Source organism: Propithecus coquereli, unplaced genomic scaffold, assembly GCF_000956105.1.
Source record: "Propithecus coquereli isolate 6110/MARCELLA unplaced genomic scaffold, Pcoq_1.0 Scaffold4, whole genome shotgun sequence".
Classification (NCBI taxonomy): Eukaryota; Metazoa; Chordata; class Mammalia; order Primates; family Indriidae; genus Propithecus; species Propithecus coquereli.
The window spans coordinates 8,030,765-8,055,665 of record NW_012149729.1 but is presented as its reverse complement, the minus strand read 5'-3'; the positions used below and the strand labels follow the sequence as shown (position 1 = coordinate 8,055,665).

Below are 24,901 nucleotides of genomic sequence, written 5' to 3'. Positions count from 1 at the left end.
TTGTAACGCTGTCTCCTTCTCCAACCTTAGGAGGGTAGGTCTCAAAAGTCCTTTCCACCCACACATGGGGCTTCTCCATCATGCTACACTCTTCCCAGAACTTGCTGTCATTTTCAGAGGGGATAAGGATGCTCCCAAGAGCGTCCCTTTCCCCACCTCCCACCACCCCAGCAGGCCAGAGCCCGTTGTACCACTGCCTGCTACAGTGATCACAAGTTCATGGAATCCCATAAGAAAAATATGTACACACTAGACAAAGTAAAATGAGGATTAAGCCATTTTACAATGTAGACAGCTAAATCAGATAATCTAGAACCAGAGTGAGTGTTTTTCATTCTTTTTTTTTTCTTTAACAGCTTTATTGTGATGTAATTCACATACCATATAATTTACCCATTTAAAGTATACAGTAAAGGGTTCTGGTATATTATACTGTTAACTTCTTTAAATTATGGTTGTATAACATAAAATTTGCCATTTTAGCCATTTTTAAATATACAGTTCAGTGGCATTAATTCACAATGTTGTATAACCATCACCACTACCTAATTCCAAAACTTTTTCATCACCCCAATCAGAAGCTCTATAACTATTAAGCTCTGTAATTCCACATTCTGTCCTTTCTGAACTGGTAACTTCTAATCTACTTTCCGTCTCTATAAATTAGCCTAGATATTTCATGTAAGTGGAATCATACAATATTTATCCTTTTGTGTCTGGCTTATTTTACTTAGCATAATGTTTTCAAGGTTCATTCATGTCGTAGTTTGTGTCGGTCCTTCATTCCTTCCTGTGGATGAATAATATTCCACTATGCATATATCACATTTTGTTTATCTAAGAGTAAGTGATTTTTAAATGGTTCCCAAAGTCTTCCAAAAAGTTATGAAATGGAAAGTATAAAAAAAAATTAGAAAATCTAAGATTGAGTCATGAGATTAGAGTTGGAATTTCAGAAGGACCATAAATCCTAAAAATCATAAAATATCAGAGCCAGAGGGAACCTCAAAGATTTCTTCTATATATCAAAACTGAAATTAAAATATTCTGAGACTTTATTGTCCTATAATCATAATACGATTATTTACCTCTTATAGGAAGTCTTCTCTGCCCTCCACTCCACCCTCCAGGACAGAATTAGTGTCCACTGTCTCCGCCCTCTACTATTTAGTCACACTTCAGTGGTATCTGCCACATTGTGTTATAATCATTAATTTGTCTGTTTCCCATTCTGTACTTCAGTTCCTGCTTTTTATTTGTCTTTTTATCCCTAATACCTAGTTACAAATACAAACAGCTAAGTGTAATATAAGTGGTTTGGGGATCAGTATACCCTAATTATTTGAACATCAAAGCAGAATTGAGGAATCTCTTATTATCCAGAAGGCAATTGTGCCACTTCTAGAGTGGTAATAACCACGTGGTGTTTGGGACCCAGAGATTGTGCTTCAACCTGTGTAGTGCAAATACCTATCATGGCTAAATTCTGACTTTTCTTTATTTATCATTTGTAGTGGAAGCAAGCAGTTTCTTCAACCGTCCTTGGAAAAGTAATAGTTCAACCAGATCAGAATTTCACAGGATTGATTGTTGGTGTTGTCTCAACATCAATAATACTCTTATTACTACTCGGGCTTTTCCTGTGGATGAAAAAGAGAAAGCAAATTAAAGGTGCATTTTTGTTGTTGTTGTTATTGTTTCTTTCTAGAAGTTATCTTAAGAATGCAGTCATTACAGTTTAAAATCTCATAGATTCATGTGTGCTGTCTTATTTGCGATCCATAAAACCCATGCATTCTGGGCACTGGGTCAAAGTCTACTGGGACCCATGGTAGCCAAGTCTTTAACAAGCTCTTTCTTTCTCTCTGTTTTAAGATCTGGGCAGTGAATTAGTTCGCTATGATGCAAGAGTACACACTCCTCATTTGGATAGGCTTGTAAGTGCCCGAAGTGTAAGCCCAACTACAGAAATGGTTTCAAATGAATCTGTAGACTACCGAGCTACTTTTCCAGAAGGTATATTTCAGTTTATTGTTCAGAGAAATACCTATACATATACCTCAGTGGGTTGTGGCATTGTTGTTTATTTTTGGTTTTGCCTTTATATTTTTATAAAAATGTTCAAGAATTATTTACCTTTGCCAAAGAAATATTTAATTTAACAAAGAATTACATGGCTCTTATTTCTAAATGAACCCATGTATATATTACATTATAATTTTAGAGCCTTTAAGCTCCCTTCTCACAAAAAGGTTAATTTTTAAATCATTTGAACAAAGGTAACTTATTTATCATCTGAGTATGATGCTAAGAAATTGTGAAGCTCTCTTTCACAACTCAGGAAGAGTTAAGTTACAAAACAGATATGTGTTTAAATATAAGTTGGAACTGCTACCTTTGTTACCTGTTGAAGCCCAAACATTTAAATTACACTGTTAGTAATCCTTTGAAACATTTTCAATGAAATGTTAGTACATAGCCTGCTACCTACAGCATTCCAGGACTTGAACATATTTTGAGACTTATCCAAGAAAAAGCTTCAATTATTCTATTAAAAAAGGAGTGTTCGACATTATCTGCTTTGCAAAACATTAGGCCCGGTAATGGTCAAGTTAACCAGAGCTTTTCACAATGTTTTATTTAAAATCTCCTGGTAAACACAAAATGTCTGTATTGTATCAGCTGCATTATCTTTAGAAGTTACAGGACATGAGTCAAGTACAAGCATTTTCCTGGTTGAATATTTACCATTGGACAAATAAAATGAGTCACAGACTGTTAAAGATACTGGAAAAGTTAGAAGGTGCTCATCCAAACAAATACAAGAGTAATGAAGCACTTGACATTTTAACTTTTTCAATACTCACTGCCTCTTATTTTTTGAAGTTTATGTTATTTCTGTAGAGATACACATAGTAAACATTGTCTTTGTCTACATGATTCCATTTGCCTTTAAAAATCCATTCCTTTAATGATATGGACAAATCAAACCTAGTCTATAGTTTTGAAACTTAGATTTATTTAGTATTTTATATTTACATTTAATAGCTCTAATCTGAGATCATTAAAAGTCACAAATAATTTTTTTAAAGCTTATCTAATCTTCCTTCAACCTCTTTACTCACCAAACCTCTGTCTTTGTTGCTGAGAAAGTTGAGTTCTAATCTTTTCTACACTGAGCCTGCTCCTGAGACATGGGAAGATAAAATAGGCAAAAGACGGTCATCCAGAGAGGAGAAATGAGGAAATAGATGAACACCCAGAACCTAAGGAAGAGGCAACTGCAGAGCTTTTCTCTCTGTATCTGGTGGGGGCAGCCTTCTCACTAGTCTTTTCCATGGAGATCTAGAATTCTCCATGGTTCGACACCAGTGCCACACATTGATGGCTCACTTGGTTTCTGCACATGTTTGGACTTAGCTAAGGGTCAGTAGAATTTTCATGCCAAAGGACTTTTTTCCTGTCTCACCAAGGATTTGCCTCAGTCTCTGCACCCCTGACAATGTGGAACTCTGATCTCCAGGTGCAAATATTTGGAAAGTGAAAATGAAAACTAAGTTTAGAGAGGCTCACTTGCATTTCCAGCCTGCTGGGAGGGGTTTGGAGAACCCGATTCCTTGGGATTAAAGGAGCAGGCACCTAGCTAGGCTCCCTCCTTCCCTCATCCACTCAACATTTCAGGTACTTCCCTGATGTTCCACATCTTTCCTTTAAGGTTGCATCTGCCATATTTCTGGCTAGTGACTCCTGTGACGGTTGGTGCCACCCAAAGCTTTTCTGAAACCACTTTTGAAATGCACTGCTCTGGGCAAGTTCATTTATTATCAATCAAACTGTTCTCTGTGGAAAATACTAAAAATGCTTAAGTGGGGTTAGGAATAGCCAGTGTGCCATCAGCTTTCTTTTTATGCCCTTCTCTCAAATTCTGATTCCCCTGTCCTTTTACAAACAAACAATATCATCTTTTGGTGCCAATAGGGACCCCCCACACATAACCCTCTCCCTGTTGGTCTACTAATACATGTCAATACTATGCCTAGTTCATCTTCGAGTCAGCTGCTGCGGTTGTGCTGCCCCCTCCTTCATCCATATGGATCCCAGGGGGAAGGGGAAAGCAACTGGTGGCTTCCTTGCCCTCTTTGGCACTTTAAAATTTACTTTCAGCACAATTCCTTCTTCATGAAATGAAAAAAGTTTCTCCTTGCGAAAGGGAACCCTGCCTGAAGCTCTTACAGACCTTTGGTTTTAAAGATCAACTTTTAAGGAATGCACACCCCTTTCCAAGTGCGGCCCACTGCACAGTGGGATGGTATCTAACCCAGTTGTAACCTGCCCTCTCTAGACAGCAGTAACACTAAGTCCGCTGCCCCATTACCACACGATGGAGAATTTACCACTCACGCAAAAAGCTTTCAGTTCTGAAAGGTTAGCCCATTATTTATTTGTAATCATATGTATTTTTTTCTCCCTCAGCCAGGAATCCATTTATTATTAATAAATGGTATTATTAATTCCATTAATAAATGCCTCTCAAAAGGCAACTTTTTCATTTTCTCACGTTTGAGCTGGATTTTTATGAGACTAGACAGTTGCTTAACTACCTTTGCTGCTCCCCATTCTTAAGGACGCGGTATATTCAAAAATAAACTTCAAGCATTGCCTTTGCTATTGATTTAAAGAGAAACGTCTAAGGAAATGAAATTATTAATTCCATTAATAAATGCCTCTCAAAAGGCATCTTTTTCATTTTCTCACATTTGAGCTGGATTTTTGTGAGACTAGACAGTTGCTTAACTACCTTTGCTGCTCCCCATTCTTAAGGACACGGTATATTCAAAAATAAACTTCAAGCATTGCCTTTGCTATTGATTTAAAGAGAAACGTCTAAGGAAATGAAGAGGGTGAATAAACTTTCAAAGTTAACGCTTAGTCTACTTAATAGAAAATTTGTAAACATTTTATAAAATGTTTGTGTATATAAGCCAGTATCTTTTCCCAATGTATTAACATTTTTATCATGCCAATTTCTTTGTAAAGGATCTTCCTAGCCGCATTCAATGATATAACCACCATTTATTTAGTTGTAAAAATTCAAGCTTCATTATTCATGCAGTTTGCTGCCCCTGTTGCAGTCCCCATTAAGTGAGGTGTCACTGTTGTTTTCTAATAATTTTGCTTTATCTTGCAGACCAGTTTCCTAACTCATCTCAGAATGGATCATGCAGACAAGTGCAGTATCCTCTGACAGACCTGTCCCCCATCCTAACTAGTGGGGACTCTGATATATCCAGTCCATTACTGCAAAATACTGTCCACATTGACCTCAGTGCTCTAAATCCAGAGCTGGTCCAGGCAGTGCAGCACGTTGTGATTGGGCCCAGTAGCCTGATTGTGCATTTCAATGAAGTCATAGGAAGAGGTAAGTATTTCCACTCAGCTTTTTGTTAAATACGATTTTCCAGTGAGCATTTTATCTTCTGCCTTTGCAGATTAGGAACTTAGACAATGGCGAAAGCGACTGACAGAGCACTGATAACAAGTGTGCCTGATTTCGGTTCTGCAGCCCTGCAAATCACATCCACAGGGATTTGCCCCTGTGCGTGGAAGCAATGGGATAATCTCCCAAACATACGAGAACTAAATCACATTTCTTCTTCATCTCGGTCATACCGGCAACTATGGTTTCTTGGAAGGTGCCATCTACTTTCTTCCAAAAATCATTCTTTTAAGTTCTAATATTTTCACTCATAATCTCTCTCCTGTCTCTCTTTTACGACAAACTCCGTGAAGCCTGGTTTATAACAGTGTGTACACTGCTGGACAGCATCAGAAGACAGGGAATTTATAGCATGCCCTGATCTGAAGCAACATATATCATCTCCACAATGCACTCCAATTTCTTTATACAAAGAAGAATGAATATTTGTAATAAGCTAGCCAGGACAGTAATCACAGCTAGCATAAACAGTATTTGAGGAAATGTTTAGCAGGAAAAGAAGCCAACCACAAGCCAGGAACTGAACTCCACTCTTCTCTTGTATTTCCAAAAAGCTTTTGCCCTTAATGCTGAATGGCCTCTGATCCCTTTTCTTTTCTGTATATGCTGCCAGAGGTTGCACAGCCATCTGCCAGCGCGATGCAGGAGGAGCTGATGGCATGATTTGCCTTATGTGAACCCGAGGCCTTCTCATTTTCAGGTGGCAGCATCCACACGTTCCTCTATCACACACTCCGCAGTATAATCCTTACCGTGCTTCTCCTTCCCAAAGAATGGTTTCACTGTGAACAACCATGTTGCCATGTCTCACGTCAGAGTAATATATAGTTCTGTTATGGGCCTGTAAATCCCAGTTTTCGCACCAATTTTAGAGTGTGTGGCCTCACTAATCGTGTTCTGATTCTACACATTGTAAAATGAGAATTTTTTATCATGAATGGTGCTAAAATGGCAGTTGTTTCCCTTTTGAAGTAATAATTATTAACAATTTTATAAATATTAGCTACTATTTATATGTTTTTCTCCAGGAGAATGTGGCCTCTCAAGAGCACAGGTTTCATTTTATTCACCTTTGCATTACCAGAGGGTGGCCTAATGCCTGACATACCAGGCACTCAGGGTGTCTTAGCTGGAAGGATGAATTAATTAATGACTTACACAGCTATCAGACATTTGGCACCTCTGGGGAAAATTACTGCCACTGGAAGAAAGGCTACCATCGGGAAGATGATGTGGTTAAAGCCAGAGAGAACTGGATGAAATGAGTCAGAGTGAATTTGCTTCATTTGGGCAACTGCCTTTCAGTTTCTGCCAACCTGGATTACGTATTAACCAGTGACTAATGGGGGAAATCCTTATTCTATAATACTAATCTTATTTCTGGTAGTAACATTTTTGTTTCATTTCAGTTTATTGGAATATAGGGAACTTATTTTACTACCTTTCTTCATGTGGGTAAAACTTTATTTTCATATTTGAAAAATATGATTTAATCCTTAAAAATAACAAATTATTTTTATGAGGCAGATGTTATTCCTGTTTTCACTGGTTCCACTATGCTTGAATATTTTGTTATATTAGCCTTTAATAACAGTCAGATCACCTATAGCTTTTATCATCTGATAACCATATTGCTTGTATCCTTGGGTGAAATGTATTGCATCTACATGTATACACAAACACACACACACTTTTGATGTTGTTAATCAAAAGTATTTTTAAAATGCACTTGTTTGCCATATAGGAAAAAGGACATGAAGGCCATGAAGGGCTTGACAAATAATTATTGCATAAACATCATGCAGCACTAACCAAGTTCCCTCTTTCACACAGGGCATTTTGGTTGCGTATATCATGGGACTTTGTTGGACAACGATGGCAAGAAAATTCACTGTGCTGTGAAATCCTTGAATAGTGAGTTAAATTTTACTTAACAGTGGATTACACTTCTGGTGGTTTGCAGACTAACAAATGGCTTATAATAAAATGTTGATTTACACTTTCCCTTGTGGAAAAATCAGCCACTGCTAAAATTATGGGTCTAATCCTGAAAAACGTGTTTGTTCTAAACTCCTATTGTAATATATCCTCTGAAATTATCCCTCAGAGCACTCATAAGTAAGGATGTGAGAGAAATTAGGTTCTTGGATGAACTATCATTTAACTGTTTGGCTTTAATATTTGTTTTGCAAGTGACATTTATGGAAACTATTGGAAGCATGTTGGCACATACAGTAGTAATGACTCATATTACCCAGAGGCATTACTATAATTATTTTTTAACCACGACTTCCATTAAAAAGATAAAAAATGAAATAAGACAAACAGGAGAAAAATATGCTGGCAGAAAATTGAAAAATCAGAAGTATGGTAATACCTCATTTATCCTCATTTTTGGGGAATGAGGTAGTCCACATAAATGAACTTCCTAAATAACTGAAACTTACCCCCTTTTAAATGCTGGAACATTTCTTAAAATTTTAGCGGTTGTTGAGAAAATCTTTTTAAGATGAAATGCATACTCTGTTTAAGAAACAGGGAATGCTTCCCAACATAAACTAAGTCTTTATTGATGACTCAAGAGCTATAATTATGGCCATAAATTACTACCTTATACAACCCAACATACTCCACATAACAGAGTGTTCCTGGCTCCACCTTTGTTGAGAGGTCCCACATGCTTGCTTTTTCTACTTCCATGTCTAATTTTCTGCTTACGATTTGCAGCAGCCTGAAAAATGTGAACCAGCTATGTTACAAACATATTGGGATTAATAAGCTTTAAATGAACAAATGGAAAGTTTGCCTGCAAGATACATTATCGCTACAACTATTTCAGTGTTTTTTAAATGTAAATCTCCATGCTGAACAGCCTTCTGTATGATTAATTTTGTTGAAAGTCTGACCAAGAGGTAAATAAAGGGACAGTCTGTATGAAAACTAGGTGCAAACACTGGACTAAGTTTCTATGGGGCAAACCGGTTGCTGGACTCTATCTTACAAAAGTGAGTGTAGGCGGTGACTTGAAGGCACAGTGCAAGGTGACATCATTCACTCAGATGTATTGTGAAAAGAACATGCTGAGATTGAGGCCTCAGGACAAGATGTTAACTCTATGGTTTTACATTTCATTGCTCTTCCTATCTAAAATTGACAAAGTAGTCGTTCCTCCATAATGAAGCTAATGTCTCCATCACTGGATTTCTCAGGAATCACTGACATAGGAGAAGTTTCCCAGTTTCTTACTGAAGGAATCATCATGAAAGATTTCAGCCATCCCAACGTCCTGTCACTCTTGGGAATCTGCCTGCGGAGCGAAGGGTCTCCCCTGGTGGTCCTACCTTACATGAAACATGGAGATCTTCGAAATTTCATTCGAAATGAGACACATGTACGTATACTGCCAAGCCTACTAACTGGTGAACTAGCCCGTAAGCCAGCCAGCCCTTCAGAACGGGCCTGCTTTGAGTCTTTAAAAATGCTATTAGCCAAACATGCACGTGTAGAATGTTGGCACTGTTCAAATGTACCTCGAAATCTTCTATCCTGGTGGGAAAATAGTGACCCCTGGAAGGGTTTCCAGGAGCAATGATTCTTAGTTGCCCTGCAAGCAGCCTTGCTCTACCTTACCCCTGATAAGGACATTTAGTCATCTTTGAGTTCCTACTATATCCCAGAAACTGAGCACAGTGCAGGAGAAATAGAGGCAGAGCAAGCCTCGTCCCATATGGAAGTTTAACTCTGGAAGACATGGAAGAATTAATTACAAATGAGTCCCTTGCTATTTCTTAATACTTGCCACCCACTCTCCTACCTCAGCACATTTGCACTTGCTGTCCCCTCTGTCTGAACGCTCTTCCCACAAATATCCACATATCTTGCTTCCTCATCTTCAGCTCTTTGCCCTAATGTCATCTTCAAAATGAGGCTTCTCTGACCTATTTAAAACGGCAACAGACCCACCCACCCTCAAGCCTTCAGCCAATCTTCTTTCCCCTGCTCTGTTCTCCTCCATCACACTTATCATCATCTGATACACTAGGCCTAAGCTGTCCAATACGGTGGCCATGAGTCACATGTGAAAGGTGGCCATTTCAAATTGAAATGTGCTGTAAGTGTAGAATACATCGCAGATTCTGAATTCATCACTTTTTAAAAAGAAGGTAAACTATTTCATTAATGATTATTTATATTGATGCTATGTTGAAATAATAATATTTTGGATGTGTTGGGTTAAAAAATATATTGTGAAAATTGATTTCGCCTGTTTCTTTTTACTTTTTTAATATGGTTGCTGGAAAATTTTAAATTAAATATGTGGCTTACATTATATTTCTATTGAATAGTGCTTTACTAGACAATAAGCAAATAAATAATAGCTATATATGTATGTGTATATATGTCTGTATATGCATATACATGTGTACACACTCAATCCCATAGGAATGCAAGCTCATGAGCGCAGGGGCATTTGTGTATTTTGCTCACTGCTGTGGCAATAACGCCTAAAATAGTGTTCGGCACATAGCTCTCAGTAAATATTTATTGAATGAACAAGCCCAGGGTTGCAAAAAAGCTGCTTAGGCTCTTGCAAGTGGGAATTTTCTTTAAGACATTTATGCCAGGACCTAACAGGTAAGCAAGTTTTGACTGGGCCAGGGCCAGGCAGGGTGGGGGGGCGGAGTCCCCAAAACTGAATTCACAGGCTCCTTCTCTGTGGGAGTTAAGGGAGCAGCTTTACTGCTAATCAAAAACAACTTCACAAATACGGGGTCAAGTTCTCAGAGACAATAAGCTTTAGAACAGTAAAGAAATAGTTTGCATTCAGCCAAAAGAATACAACACTCCCTGGCAGTGAATATTTTGCTGATAAGGTGAATTTACCTTACAAAGCACAAAGCTGTCCTGACAGATCCCACTTTCCCACTTTAGCTCTTGTCATTACCCTGGTGAATTAATCTGGTTGGATGTGCTACCTTCTGTAGGGTATTATTCCCCTGGGGTTAAAGCATGATAGAGATTTCCTGTAATATAGTATGGGATAGTGCCATGACTTTTTTAACCCAAGGAGTCAGTACTAATGATGGCCACGAACACAGATGTACCTTAAAGAGAGGCCTAAATCACAGGAACTGGCTTCGGGCTGCAGCCTTTCTTGCAAGGTCCCCACGGACCACCTCTTGCGCTTACACACTCCACAGTGGCAGCTGCAGAGACACCCTGTTCTAATAGCCCAGCCCTGCTCAGGGCTACCTGCCTGAGTGGTACCTATATCATTTCCGATACAGTTCTCATAGTTACTAAAGGCGTTCCTCTGTCCAGACAATTTTGTGGATGGAGCTTACGGAGAATGGGGTATCCCATTCTCCATGTGGGTCCAGCGCCTCTGGAGCTGTGGGCTGGTGCTTCAGTACCAGCAGGAGGGCTTCGGATGTAACCGATTTCACTGCGGTGTAGCCTTTGCAGCCTAACAGACTTAGGTTAAAATCCTAACTTCACCACTTACCATCTGAGTGGTTTAGTATCTCTCTGAGCCTCCCATTGTTAAATGGGTTTCTGATGCTTTCACCTCTGGGGCCTTGCTGACCCGAAGGGAATGCCCCTCCCAGGGCTAGCTAATTGCTGGAAATGGCTAACAACTTGCCTCCTTTCATATGCAAATCAACCAATCAAGAGCCCAGAACCCAGCCGCCCCCTTTATCAGCCTCCCACTGTCCACCTACCCTAATCACCCCAGGGCCAAGCACCACACTCCTGGGGACAGCCCCTATACCCCAGAGCCAATGGAAATTATTCAAATTAGCCAATCCTAAACCTACTTTCCCTACTTCACTCATTTCTTCCCATGGAAACTGCAATAAAGGCTCATGCCCATGTTTCCCCTCACTCCCTCCGCCTCCCACCCAGTGTGTCCCCGTGTGGCCCTGCCTGACACGGGTGTCCACTCCTCTTGGAATCTGCAAGTAGCAAACTATGTTTTCAATGGCAATTGTGTCCTGATCTGTTGGCCTCATCATACCTGAAGAACAATAAAACCTGCATTTTAAAACACTTCCATTTCCCCATCTGGAAAATGGAGCCAATAACACCTGCCTTTCAAAAGTGTGTAAGAATTAGCCATAATTTTTTTAAAAACATTTAACCTGGTGCTTTGCATACAATAATAGATACTTAAATGGTTGATGCGATCAACAGGGTACAAGTTATTTTTTTGAGACAAGATAATTTTTATAAATAAATATTTCAGAATTCTAAGATCAGAGTTTAGAACAGTAGATACTTAGTTTATGCTTTTCCAACTCTCTTTGATTGCAGAACCCAACTGTAAAAGATCTTATTGGCTTTGGTCTTCAAGTAGCCAAAGGCATGAAATATCTTGCAAGCAAAAAGTTTGTCCACAGAGACTTGGCTGCCAGAAACTGTATGTAAGTATTAGAATGTCTGTGCCTGCAGTCCAAATGAAGTGACAAGGAACAATCTGTTTCCCACTGTTCTATGCTACTGAGGCTGTTTTCTCTTCTTATGCAAAAGTCCTTTATTTCCGTTACAGTTTTAAATCCATGTGTAAGCCCTAGGGATGTGGGCGGGGCTTTCAGGCTTTATCAAACAGAGGATGTAAAAAGGGGTTCTCTATAGGGGGTCTTAAACAGCTGCTGTGTACGTTTGCTTTTCTTGGGCCTTCCCACCAGTAGCCCCCAACGTTGTGGTTTCACACTGCATTAGTGTTTGGGAGGGAGAATTTGATCTCTCGCATTATACAGTGAAAAGAAGAGGGGTGGTAACACAAATACCAATATATTGTAACTTCCCAAGAGTGGATTTGAAGTCGGCCTGTAGAAGCCCTACCAAAAATGGTATTTGGGAATGAATATACAAAGAACTTTATTTGTGTCTGGCTGCCTGACTGTATGACACACAGTCAACAGTTTGTAATTGATTCAGTGCTTTCTCTTGCACAGCACTGATTCATGACTCACGGTATGTGTGAATGAAAGAGCTGTGCTATTAACTTCCCACCTTGGCTTTGGTCAATGTAACAGCATAAAAGTCAGCTTGAACAAAGGATGCATAGCCCCAGATAGCAGAAATTGATTTTCGTTGAACTTTGCTGTTTTTCCTCAATGCTCTACTGTGTATCTTCGTTCTATAATACCTCAGTGGTGGGGTATATGGATTTTATGTGTTAACCTAGCCCATTTGAGAATGGAAAAGTAAAATAACAGCTTCCTGTCATGCTCTCCCATAAAACTGAGTATTCCTAATAGGTTGACAAGTGAAGACTGGTGATTGCTTGGGTAGTCAGTTGGCATACTCTATTTAGCAACCAAGGAAAGCTGGGAGGAGAGACAGCTATACTACTTCTCCAGATCTCCATTAAAGCAAAAAAGGATTTTCTTATGCCACACCATGCATGATCTCTTTTCTTGGCCTGTTGAATTTGTAATGTAAATGTCAAACATTTTTATTTAAGAATTCTGTTATAATTTAGCATTAGTCAATAGAAGCCAGATGAAACACTCCCTTCAGAAGTTATAGACTTCAAATACTGAAGCCGCTTGTTCTAATCTATAGATATTCAGCATCATTGTAAATTATTCTGTTTCAGCCACCAGTAATAATTTTTGTTCTTTCTGTAGGCTGGATGAAAAATTCACTGTCAAAGTTGCTGACTTTGGCCTTGCCAGAGATATGTATGATAAAGAATACTATAGTGTACACAACAAGACAGGTGCGAAACTGCCAGTGAAGTGGATGGCTTTGGAAAGTCTGCAAACTCAGAAGTTTACCACCAAGTCAGATGTGGTAATGTACTGATCATGCTTGACTTTCTTCTCTTACTTTCACACCCAACTTTCTTTGTAGTGTTAGTTCTACTTCATTAACAATAAAAAATTCACACCACTAATTTCAGTTTTCTTCACATGTAAAAATGGACTTGATTATCTGATAGGTACCCATAGTTTATTTTCATAAATTCACTCATTTATTCAAAAACATTTATCAAGAGGGGCACCCTACTGGCTCCTTAGGAAGCTCAGAGCTGAACCAGGTGTGAACCCAGTCTTTCGGGAGTTTTTGCTTAGAAGGGAAGAGAAGAAATGACCATTAGTGACAGTGACACAAATGGACTGGAATTAGCCCTGCCTCTCATGGCCCAAGGGTGGCAGGAATTCTACCTTGAGAATTCTGGAAGCTGTAACTGAGACAGGCCTAGCAGTGAGGGCATGGTCCTGGCACCTAGCTAGGGAAGTTCCCTCTTTTATCTGCAAAGGCCATCCTCCTCTCCTGGAACAAGCTTCAAAGGGCATGCACCTGAGCACTGAGGATGGGCAAGATACCAGGACAGCCAGATCCACCATACCTCCTTATACCTTAAGGAGGAGGTGACATTTGAAATGGGCCTTAAAATATAGCGAGTTTGTAATTGGGCAGCCAGGCAAATGGAAATACCAATCCAGGTGAGTCAAAGGAACAGGACAGTATGAGCATCTTTAAAGTTCTAAGGACACAGTACATAATTGGTGATTTGGCAAGAATGGAAGGCACAGAGGGAAGTTATGAGAAGAAGTTGAGAAAAATATATTTATACTATTAAATCATAGAGGTCCTTGAAAACCAAACTAGAGAGTCTGGAATTTACTCTCTGGCCATGTGGAAACATAAAAATGTAATCAGATTAAATTGCAATCCTTCTTTGTTCAGTAAGATGACTTGAAAGGAATGGAAGCAGGAAGATAAAGTGAGGGGTAGAACTTACGTGGAAACAAGAATGGAAAGGAAACTATGAAAGGAGAAGCCCTCAGAAGTAGAATCAACAGTATTTATCAAGGAATTGATAAAAGCCAAAGATAAGCGAGTTAATCCGGGTGCAATAACAAATATGTGAAGCACAGGAACAGAAGCAGAGTAGGAAGAGAAATAACAAGTCGAGCCTTGAACACAGAGTTTAACTTGGGAGTAGGCCATTCAGACCCAGAAGTCCATCAGGCAATTGGAAATGTGGATCTGCAGATTGTTAAACAGGTTGTATTATTCAGCTTGGGCTGCTGTAAAAATATACCACGGACTGTTTGGCTTAAACAACAGAAATTTATTTCTAACCATTCTGAAGGCTAGAAGTCCAAGATCAGGGTGCCAGCATGGTCAGGTTCTGGTGAGGGCTCTCTTCCTGGCTTGTAGGTAGCCGCCTTCTCTTGATTGTCCTCACGTGGCCAAGAGAGAACAAGAGCAAGTTCTCTAGCGTCTCTTCTTATAAGGGCACTAATCTTGTCATGAGGCCCCACCCTCATGACCTCATCTAAACCTAATTACCTCTCAAAGGCCCTGTCTTCAAATACTATCACATTGCGGGGTAGGGCTTCAACATTTGAACTTCTGGAGGACACAGTTCAGTCCATAGCAGGGGTCAAGGCTGGGAGTATGCATTTGAGAGTGTCCAAAAGCAATTATTCAGTAGAAGTACATATATAAAGTGAGAGAGAAGAGCGGATAGGTAGGAGACCCAGGAGAAGAGACCAGCATGGAAGGCAGAGGAAGAGAAAGTTTCAAGAAGAAATGGGATGATGAGCAGGGTCCACTGTGGCTCAGTGCACAAGAAGGGTCTTGGAAGCCAAGTAACTTGAGTGGTCCATAGGTCTGGAGTGTGCTGAGGCCCCCGGGTGTCAAATGGAATGGAGAGGACACTTACTGTTCACATGTAGTGAGTCAAGAGGACTGGGATGTCTGGAGATACAGAAACATTTGATGTTTCAGTCCTTGAGGATAACAATTGAAAAAGGAAAATGCACAGACACAGACCCTGATGTCAGCAAATAAAGTGGGCAGGAAATAAGGTTCCTGGGGGGCATGGACTTGAAAAGAGAAAAGGTTGGCAGCTATTGAGAGATGACAGGAGCAGGGATCTGAGTGCAGCATTGGGAAGTGAGAAGTCACTTCACCCACCTCCCTGTGCATCAGCAAGAGGGAGAGGTGTGGCCCCATTGGTAAGAGTTCCTAAGAAATTGTGGTCTTCCATCGAAAGGTGAATTTCAGCACCTGTGAGGAGGTGGAGGAAATGTTAGAGAAAAAGTCGAGGTGACTGGGCTTAGTGTTCAGTAAATAAGTGTATCATAAGTCACGGTGGAGGATTGGGACTTCAGGGTGCATAAGATTGATAAGAAGAAGTGATATCCCATGGTAGAGCTTAATTCCTAGGATTTTAATCCAGAAAGATTCTGAAAGAGATGAAAGAAGTGGGTGCTAAGGAGGGAGGCTGGGGACATGTAGGGGCCAGTGACAGGTGAAGGCATAAGGTAGGGAGACCATACTACTCATTCAGACCTGACTGTTAGTCCACCATTAAGAGCCAGTGCCAACTCTCACAATCAATGATAAAAAGATTGCTTTAGTCTGTTTTGTACTGCCATAACAATACCACAGACCGGGTGGTTTGTAATGAGCAGAAATTTATTTGGCTCATGGTTCCGGAGACTGGGAAGTCCAAGATCAAGGGGCTGCATCTGGTGAGGGCTTTCTTGCTGCATCATAACATGGTGGAAGGCATCACATGGGTGGGAGTGTATGCATGAGAAAGCCAGAAGTAGCCAGACTTGCTTTTATAACAAACCCCCTCCAGCAATAATGTCCAACTCCCGAGATAATGTCATTAATCCACTCATGAGGGCCGAGCCCTTTTTGGCATCGGAGGAGATTAAGTTTCCAATACATGAGTTTTGCAGGATACATTCAAACCATAGCAAAGACAAAATAACCCATTTTTTTAACATAAGAAAATGATTTGAATAGACATTTTACCAAAGAGATGTATGAATCGCTAGTTAATAAGCACATGAAATGAAAATATGTGCTCACATGAAGACTTGAACATGAATGACCACAGTAGTATTATTCATAATAGCCAAAAGCCAGGAGTAATCCTAATGTCCATCAACAGGTGAATGGATAAACAAAATGTGTTATCAATACAAGGAGAAAATACCCTTCAGCAATGTAAAGGAACTACTGATGCATGTTACAATATGGATAAACCTCCAAAACATTATGTTAAGTGAAAGAAGGCAGACTCAAAAGTTTACATGTTAAATGATTCCATCTGTATGTAATTTCTAGAAAGAGGCAGAACTAGGGAGACAGAAAATAGATCAGTGGTTGCCTGGGGCTGAGGGTGGGGATGAGGATTGACTACAAATGGGCATGAGGGAACTTTCTAGAGTGTCGAAGTGACCTAAAACTGGATTGTGATAACTGTACAATTATATAAATTTACTAAACATCATTGACCACATATACTTACAATTGGTGAATTTTATGATCTATAAATTATAACTCAGCAAAGCTGTTTTAAAAAAGAGATGAAATTTTACATGTTCAGGACAAGAGTTGGGATTCTGAGCTTTTTTGACAGACATACACACACACACACACACACACATGCACACCACTCCACCTCCTCCCTGACAAACACGGACAGCACAGGAATGAGTGTTTCTCACATAGCATCTGTCACTCAAGTACTTGACTGGAAATTTACACAGGCTTCTGCAGCTAGAACAGTGCTATTTCTCTCTCCTTCTCATTGAAAGACACTATATTGTACTACATAAATGCTGAACCTGAATAATCCATACACAATGCAGCTTTGGAATATGGTTACTGATTGCATGGATAAATTTGCACAAAGTTTCACTTCCAGGACAGCACAGTCTTTTGGATGTTGACAGGGATTATTTCCAAAAGCATGTAGTGTGCTGTGTGTGTGTTGAAACCTACAAGCAATGACTTGCCTGCTTGTAGATCAGATTCTGTTTCTAACAAATGCCCAAATGGAGTTTGACTAAAGTCTGAATCCTCATTAAGTCCTTTAAAACAAAATTGGCATGTTACTACACTTGAAATTACTCATAGCTGGTATTGCACAGTGTTGCACACTTCATACAAGTTCTTTCATTAGAGTCTGTATTGACTTCTCCATTGTTCAGTCCAACTCGCTTTTCTCGGCCCTCATCCTGCCTCATCTTTCCGAGGCATTTAAGATTATAGACCACCCCTTTCTTGAAATCTCCTCTTTCCCAGGTTTCTGGGACACCGCACCATCTGGTTTTCCTCCTGTTTCTCGGTTGTGTTTTCTTCATCTGTGATGGCTTCTCTTCCTTCTCTCACTGCCTAGATGTAGGTGTCCCCCAGGACTTTTGTCATCATGGGTTGTTGTCCCTTAACAATTGCAACTATTGCCATCAACAGTTTCCTTTGATCCTGTCTACCTGTAGACATCGTCGGCATCGACATTGTCATTGGCATCACAAATTTACCATGTTCAAAATCAAATTCTTTCCTGCCAAACTGGCAATTCCTCACTTCCTGATTTCTATTAATGGCATCACCATTGTGCGATTTACCTGCTCCTCACCATTTTTAGTGTATAGTTCTTCAAGTTTTGACAAGTGCGAGCAGTAATGTAACCACCATCACCACAATAAGGACATAAAACAGTTGCATCATCCCAGAAAATTTCCTTATGCTCCTCTGTGGTCAGCCTCCCCCCTACCCCCAATACCTGGAAATCATGGATGTGTTTTCTTTCTCTATAGTTTCACTTTTTCTAGAATGTCATATAAATGGAATCGTAGAGTCAGTAGCCTCTTGAGTCTGTTTCCTTTCACTTACCATAATGCATTTGAGAACCATCATGTTGTTGTATCAATAGTATCACTGTGTCCGTAGTTTATTACTTTTTTATTGTGGTAAAAAACACATAAAATTTACCATCTTAACCATTTTTAAGTGTACAGTACAATAGTGTTAACCATATAAACGTTGTGCAATAAATCTCTAGAACTTTTTCATCTTGGCAAAACTGAAACTCTGTATCCATTGAACAACTCTTCATTCACCCTCCCCCACCCCCTGGTAACCACCATTCTACTTTCTAAGAATTTGATTACTTTAGATACCTCATATAAGTGGAATCATGCAGTGTTTGTCTTTTTGTGGCTGGCTTATTTCCTTTAGCCTAATGTTCTCAAAGTTCATCCATGTTGTAGCATATGAAAAGATCTTCTTCTTTTTTAAGACTAAATAACATTTCATTTTTTATATATGCCACATTTTCTTCATCTATTCATCTGTTGATAGATGTTTAGATTTCTCCCACCTCTAGGCTATTGTGACTAGCGCTGCTATGGAAATCGGCATGAAAATTCTCTTTGAGATCCTGTTTTCAGTTCTTTTGGATGTATACCCAGAAGTAGGATTGCTGGATCATGCAGTAATTCTAAATTCAATTTTTTGAGGAACCCCCAAAAGACTGCATAGCAGAGTTTTCCATAGCAGTTTATTCCTTTTATTACTGAGGAATATTTCATTGTACAGATGTACTACGTTTTATTTATCCATTCGACAGTTGAAGGGCATTTGGTTTCTTTAAAGTTTCAGATAATTACTTATACTTAATTATAACTGCTGTGACATTTGCTTAAAGGTTTTTGTGTCAACATAATTTTTATTTCTTTTGGAGTAATACTACTGGGCTATAAGATAAATGTATGTTCAACTTCATGAGAACTGCCGGCTATTTTCCAAAGTGGCTGTATTATTTCATATTCCTACAGCAGTCTATTAGAGTTCGAGTTGTTCAGCATCCTCACCTGCACTTGGCATTGTCAGTTTTTTAGTTTTTAGCCATTCTAATTGGTTACAGTGGTGTCTCATCTTCTCTTTAATCTGTATTTCCTAATGACTAATGACGCTGAGCATCTTTCTGTGTGCTTGTTTGCCATCCTTACATTGCCTTCACTGAAGTGTCTACTAAGATTTTTTGCATACTTTTTTGCTATTACTTTTTTTTTGAGTTGGGATTTTTATTTTTTTAAATCAATATTTTATATGTGTTTATGTTTATTTTTATTCTGAAATAAGCTCATAGAAAAGCTGCAAACACAGCATAAATAGCGTTTTTTCTGAACTTCTTCCTTCGTCACCCCTGAATATTGTAGTATGCAATTCCTAGAAACAAGGACTTTCTCCTAGATAATTACAATACAACCATCAAAACTGGGAAATTAACTTTGATATTTTACTATCATTTAACCCTATTACTTTTTATAGCTTACAATCATCTCTCACATCTAATAACTGCTTTGATCTTCACTTTTGGTAAAGTCTGGCCAGAGCTTCTTCAGATGCTGGTGCTCAGATGTTCAAATTAGCTGGACCAATGCCACACAGTAAGCATGAATGACAGAGCTCTCCTGCCTGGAAACTGAAACTGACCTGTTTCCACCTCTCCTAATGCATGCACATTGCACACCTGCCTCCCCTCTGCCCTCGCACATGCGTGCACACATGCGCCAGCTTCTCTCTTCTTGGTCAGCTCCCTAGCATCATTCTCCTCCTTCATGGTCCCCTCCCCAACCCCCCTGCCACTCCTGTGCTGCTGTAAGGGGAATTGGGATACAGACAATATAGTGCTTTTCCTGGAAACTGCCTCCCTTTCACCTCCCCATCCCATTGTTACCAGTGGTTGATGTGAACACCGCAGTTCTCGTCTCCTCACTATCAAAGAATGAAAGCAGCGAGGGACACAAAAGCTTACATCAGCCAGCAAGGAAGTTTGTTAGCAAGCAATAGTATACTCCTAAGAGGGTAGGAGTGGGCACACATTTAAATGAACAGTGGCCCTGGGATTTCTGTGTCATCCTTTTTTCTCCCGTCTGGCCGCTCCTCCTTGGTGACGTTGTCTCTTCCCCTTTTTTCTTGACCAGTGGGGATGTTGTCTCCTCCCTGCCATTGGGTAGGGGAATTTTTACCTTATGTGGTTAGGCCTGGATGTGTGGTGGCACCCAAAGCCACAGGAGAGGGGAGGACAAACTGCAATGTCCTGTAATGTGTCCTGTGTTGTTTCTGCTACGTTTTTTGTGACACTGCGGTTATCTTTATCTTGTTATTGCTATAGTATGTTCTCTTACTCCGCATCCTGTTTGTTTATGCTGTTTTTGTATCTTCTCTACTTATGTCTCACTTTCCTATCCACCTAACTTTCTGTGACACTTGCAGTCACCTTTATCTTGTTGTTATAGAATGTTCTCTTGCTCAGCATCTCTGTATACATTGTCTGTTTTGTCCTTCTTTTGTTCATGTCTTACTTTCCTCCAGTGCTTCTCTGATAACCAGTTATTGCCCAAGTTCTATAATTCCTCAGAAATTTATCCATCGCTGCTGCCTTTTTTGTGACTGTGTCGCCAGATAAATCTATGTATATAATCTAGGCTATCAGGGAAATTTGATCACAAAACTAATCAGCCTCTCAAAAACTTTGGTTTCCTCATCCTTAAAACAAAACCAATTACATTACAGAGTTGTAGCCAATGCAATCCATTACAAGGTTTAAATAAGATAATGTTTTTTTAAAGGACATAACACCCATGCATGAATCATTATATGACAGACAACTCTCTTTCACCACCCTAATTCCAAAGAAAAGCCCTCGAGGCTTCTGTGTTGCCAGTCTGAAGTAGCATCCTCACCTATTCCTATTCAGAAACCTCACCGGTGTCCGTATTGTGGACCAGCTTCTCCTTTTTCTCTTAAGCATAGTATTTACAGATGCCATCTCCAGAGCACAACTCAGTCATGTCCCATTTTAGTTTAACCCACTTTCAACGTTTAAAGTCTACGGCCATACCACCCTGAATATGCCCAATCTCATCTGATCTCAGAACCTAAGCAGGGTCAGGCCTGGTTAGTAGTTGGGTGGGAGTTAAAAACCTCCCAAGCACAGAGCCATTTCCACCTTATCTATCCCTAATCCCTTCGCCTACTCAACACGTCAAGCAGCGCGACCTGTTATTCTTACCATTCAATAAAAACATGTGTACTCTTATGCCTGGGCCCACTCCCTCCACCTGCAACTCTCTCTCTGCCCTCAGATTACATGTTGCTATAAACTATATTTTCCTTGTTCCTTAAGACCCGCTTTACTGTCACTCTCTTCGGAAAGCCTTTCTCAGGACCCCACTGTTATCTGACTTTTCACAACCTTTGTACTCTTTGATATTATTGTTCTGTATTAGTTATTATCTTATTGTCCTGTGTGACACTTATCTACACGATACTTTTAACCCTGGGTTCATTCAGCCCTGGGACCTATTCAGTAACTTGGACAGTAACCTACTTGTACATGATCAAGGGTCAGCAGATGCTTGTTAAATTGATTTAAATTTTAATGCAAATTCTGAAAGCTGAAGGTTAAGGCAGTGGTGTTGTCAGAAGTGCCTCTTAAGATTTCCAGGCTTTTAAAACTTCCATTCTGAAAGGCTGAATTAGACAGCAACATTATCTCGCTGCCACCTGGAGAATGGTTGGTGTTTTCTATTTGGATCAAAGCAGTTTGTGACCTTCAAGGGCTCTTGCACTTGGGCAAAGACAAAGAGTCATTACTGGAAATTTGTATCAGCAACTACAGTATCTACCCAGTTTCTTTCTTTCAGTCACAGTGTTCAAAGGCTACTTCATTCTCCTTCTTGCTGAATATGACAAGCTACACTTGCCTCTCATTTTTATCTTCTCCTAGTCCACCTGTCTGGTCTGGATCCTCCTTCCCCTCTAAGCTTCTTTTTCTTTAGGGCCTCATTTCTTCCCACTACGCTTCCTAGTCTGGGAGTGGCCTGGAAGTGATTACTAAGCAAGAACCGCCTTTGTGGGTCCTCTGCACGGGAGTGCAGAACTCATGTGGACTTACTCTCCTGGTGGTGTTCTTGTCTGGGCACACATCCAGGGGGAGATTCAATAGACCTGAACTATTCTGGGTAGACTGGTTTAAATCAAGAAATTGCATAGTTGCTGCAGTTCAGTAGACCAACCAAGACCCAAAGGTCAAGAACTCCTAAATGTTTATCCCAATGTGGATTCAGATGTATTGGGGAATTTTTAGCAAGTCATATAACCTCTCTGTGTCCCTGTGATCTTCCTATAAAGTACTCATACAGCTCTTTTCCGTGAATTTCATACTATAACCTTTTTTAAATTATAGTTTTATTGAAATTAATTTTTAATAGATTTGCTGCCTAGGAGTTTTATTATTTCTGATTTTTAATATGGATTTTTACCTGTACTGATTTGGACCTTCCCTTTTAACATTAACATTTAGATATGATCACATTTCTTGAAGAGTATTTGTATTCATTTTGAAATCCCACAATTTAAATTCTGAATAGCTTCTGTTATCTTTCCTCATTTACTAATAATGTAAAATTATAATGAAACTATTGGAAGAGAGAAGGCTAGAAACATGTTAGTGTTTTGACCCTATAAAAGAGAACTTGGAAAATGTTCTCTACTCACTACAAGTGAAATCTTAATCACGTAGACTTCAGATATTCTTCTTGAAAACTTTACATTTACTTCTAATCTAAACCTTATCTGATTCTGGTTCAAACAGGTCATGAAATATAGAGCTTAATAATTGCCTTTAAGGAAATTTTTGCCCAAAATAGCAATAGTATTGAATATGTTAAGCCAGGCTTAGTTATGAATACCTACTGATTTTCTTTCATGTTTGTGTGGTCACACTTCTCTCACCTGGACTATCTTTTTCCTCGTTTTATTAGTGGTCCTTTGGCGTGCTCCTCTGGGAGCTGATGACAAGAGGAGCCCCACCTTATCCTGACGTGAACACCTTCGATATAACCGTTTACTTGTTGCAAGGCAGAAGGCTCTTACAACCCGAGTACTGCCCAGACCCCTTGTAAGTAGGAATTGCAACAGGATCTCCTTTCTGTACCTCTTATATTCTTTACGTTTGCAGAAATGCTTGTCTTCGAGGGGTCTCTCACAGCATTTCTTCCTTTCTGAAACAGGTATGAAGTGATGCTGAAATGCTGGCACCCTAAAGCCGAAATGCGCCCATCCTTTTCTGAACTGGTCTCCAGGATCTCCGCAATCTTCTCTACTTTCATCGGGGAACACTACGTCCACGTGAATGCTACTTATGTGAATGTGAAATGCGTCGCTCCATATCCCTCTCTGCTGTCATCACAAGATACCATCAGTGGCGAGGTGGACACATGATGGATGGATACCCCACAAGCCCCTTCCTGGGGGACACCATAGCACTAGTCAAACAGCAGTCCACACTTTGTCCAGTAGTTTTTTCACTGCCTGGCCTTTGAAAGGCCATCAATATTTGTTGCTTTTGCCAAAATTGCACTATTATAGAACTTTGCATTGTTATTTAAATTGCTGGAATCTAAGGAATTTTTCATCTGACAAAGCAGCAGAACCAGAGGCTTGGTCCCAGGGACCAGGGACTCAATAGCAACTCTGCAGCTATGATGACACTCCTGTCACATTGGAGTCCAAAACCTGAATTCAGGGTTGAAATTTTTAAAAAGCAGGGTCCTACTTGAAGTCATATGAGGAACTGAGGCAATGGATTTTAAGGGCTTCTAGATCACAGAAAATTCAGAAGAAGTGGTGATGTCCAGGACAGACATGGCAGCCCCAGGACGAGACCAGTCGTTTAGAATTCCAGTGTTTAAAAAAACTCTTATACATTGTATGGTCACTAACATTTTTTGTTACTGATGTTGTCATTCACCCATTAGGTAAACATTCCCTTTTAAATTTTTGTATGAACATTCCTTTTGTTGGAGAAATACCCATAGGCATTGCAGTCAAAGTTTCAAATAGCATGACACAAAATGTGTTTGTAAATGAACAGGGATATTTACGTGTTGTACATAGACATTAAGAAGATTTTCATGAAATAGCTTAGTCACAATGAAATATTCGGCTGTCATTTAAAAATCAACTGAGAACGATACTGCTCTGATCTAATGAATGTGGAGATGTAGGTGTTTTGTCTGTATTTTTTTTTAATGACGACTCTGAAAATAAAACCAGTAATTTGTGATGATAAATATTTTTAAAGGTAACTTAGCATGTTTTTAAAGCAGAATACATTTTACTAAAAGTTCATTGATTCCAATCACAGCTCATAAGGAGAGCAAAGAAAGGGTCAATGGATTGGCAATATTAGCCTTTTTCTCAGGTGACAGCTTCCCACCTCACAAACAACTGGAGACAAATTTGGGGGAGTCTCATTTTGCATTAGGACAGCAGTCCCCAACCTTTTTGGCACCAGGGATGGGATTCATGGAAGACAATTTTTCTGCGGTTTGGGGGGGCGGAGGCGGCGAAGCTCAGGCGGTGATGCAAGTGGCTGTAAATATGTAAATACAGGTGAGGCTTCCTTCGCTCCACTAGCCCATAGCTCGCCTCCTGCTCTGTGGTCCCCGGCGCCCACCCCAGTTCCTAAGTTTCATGGAAGACAATTTTTCCATGGACTGGGGCGAGGGGTCGGGGCTCAGGCAGTGACGTAACACCCGGTTCCTAACAGGCCACAGACCA

General features: G+C 39.9%; 1 protein-coding gene across 3 annotated transcripts in view; it reads left to right on the top strand.

Moving 5' to 3' along the window:
- MET (MET proto-oncogene, receptor tyrosine kinase) overlaps nt 1–24,397 on the top strand; it is a 105,283-nt gene extending 80,886 nt beyond the window's left edge. For 2 of the 3 annotated variants that reach the window (XM_012652779.1, XM_012652778.1), the window contains 9 exons: nt 1,515–1,671; nt 1,876–2,016; nt 5,189–5,419; nt 7,331–7,411; nt 8,707–8,888; nt 11,813–11,922; nt 13,135–13,300; nt 23,101–23,237; nt 23,350–24,397. In XM_012652779.1, coding sequence (XP_012508233.1) covers nt 1,515–1,671; nt 1,876–2,016; nt 5,189–5,419; nt 7,331–7,411; nt 8,707–8,888; nt 11,813–11,922; nt 13,135–13,300; nt 23,101–23,237; nt 23,350–23,560 — 1,416 coding nt within the window. In that variant the 3' untranslated portion in view covers nt 23,561–24,397. The remainder of the gene's footprint in view (nt 1–1,514; nt 1,672–1,875; nt 2,017–5,188; nt 5,420–7,330; nt 7,412–8,706; nt 8,889–11,812; nt 11,923–13,134; nt 13,301–23,100; nt 23,238–23,349) is intronic. The other variant, XM_012652780.1, reaches the window with a different exon arrangement.
- Nucleotides 24,398–24,901: the final 504 nt, after the last annotated feature.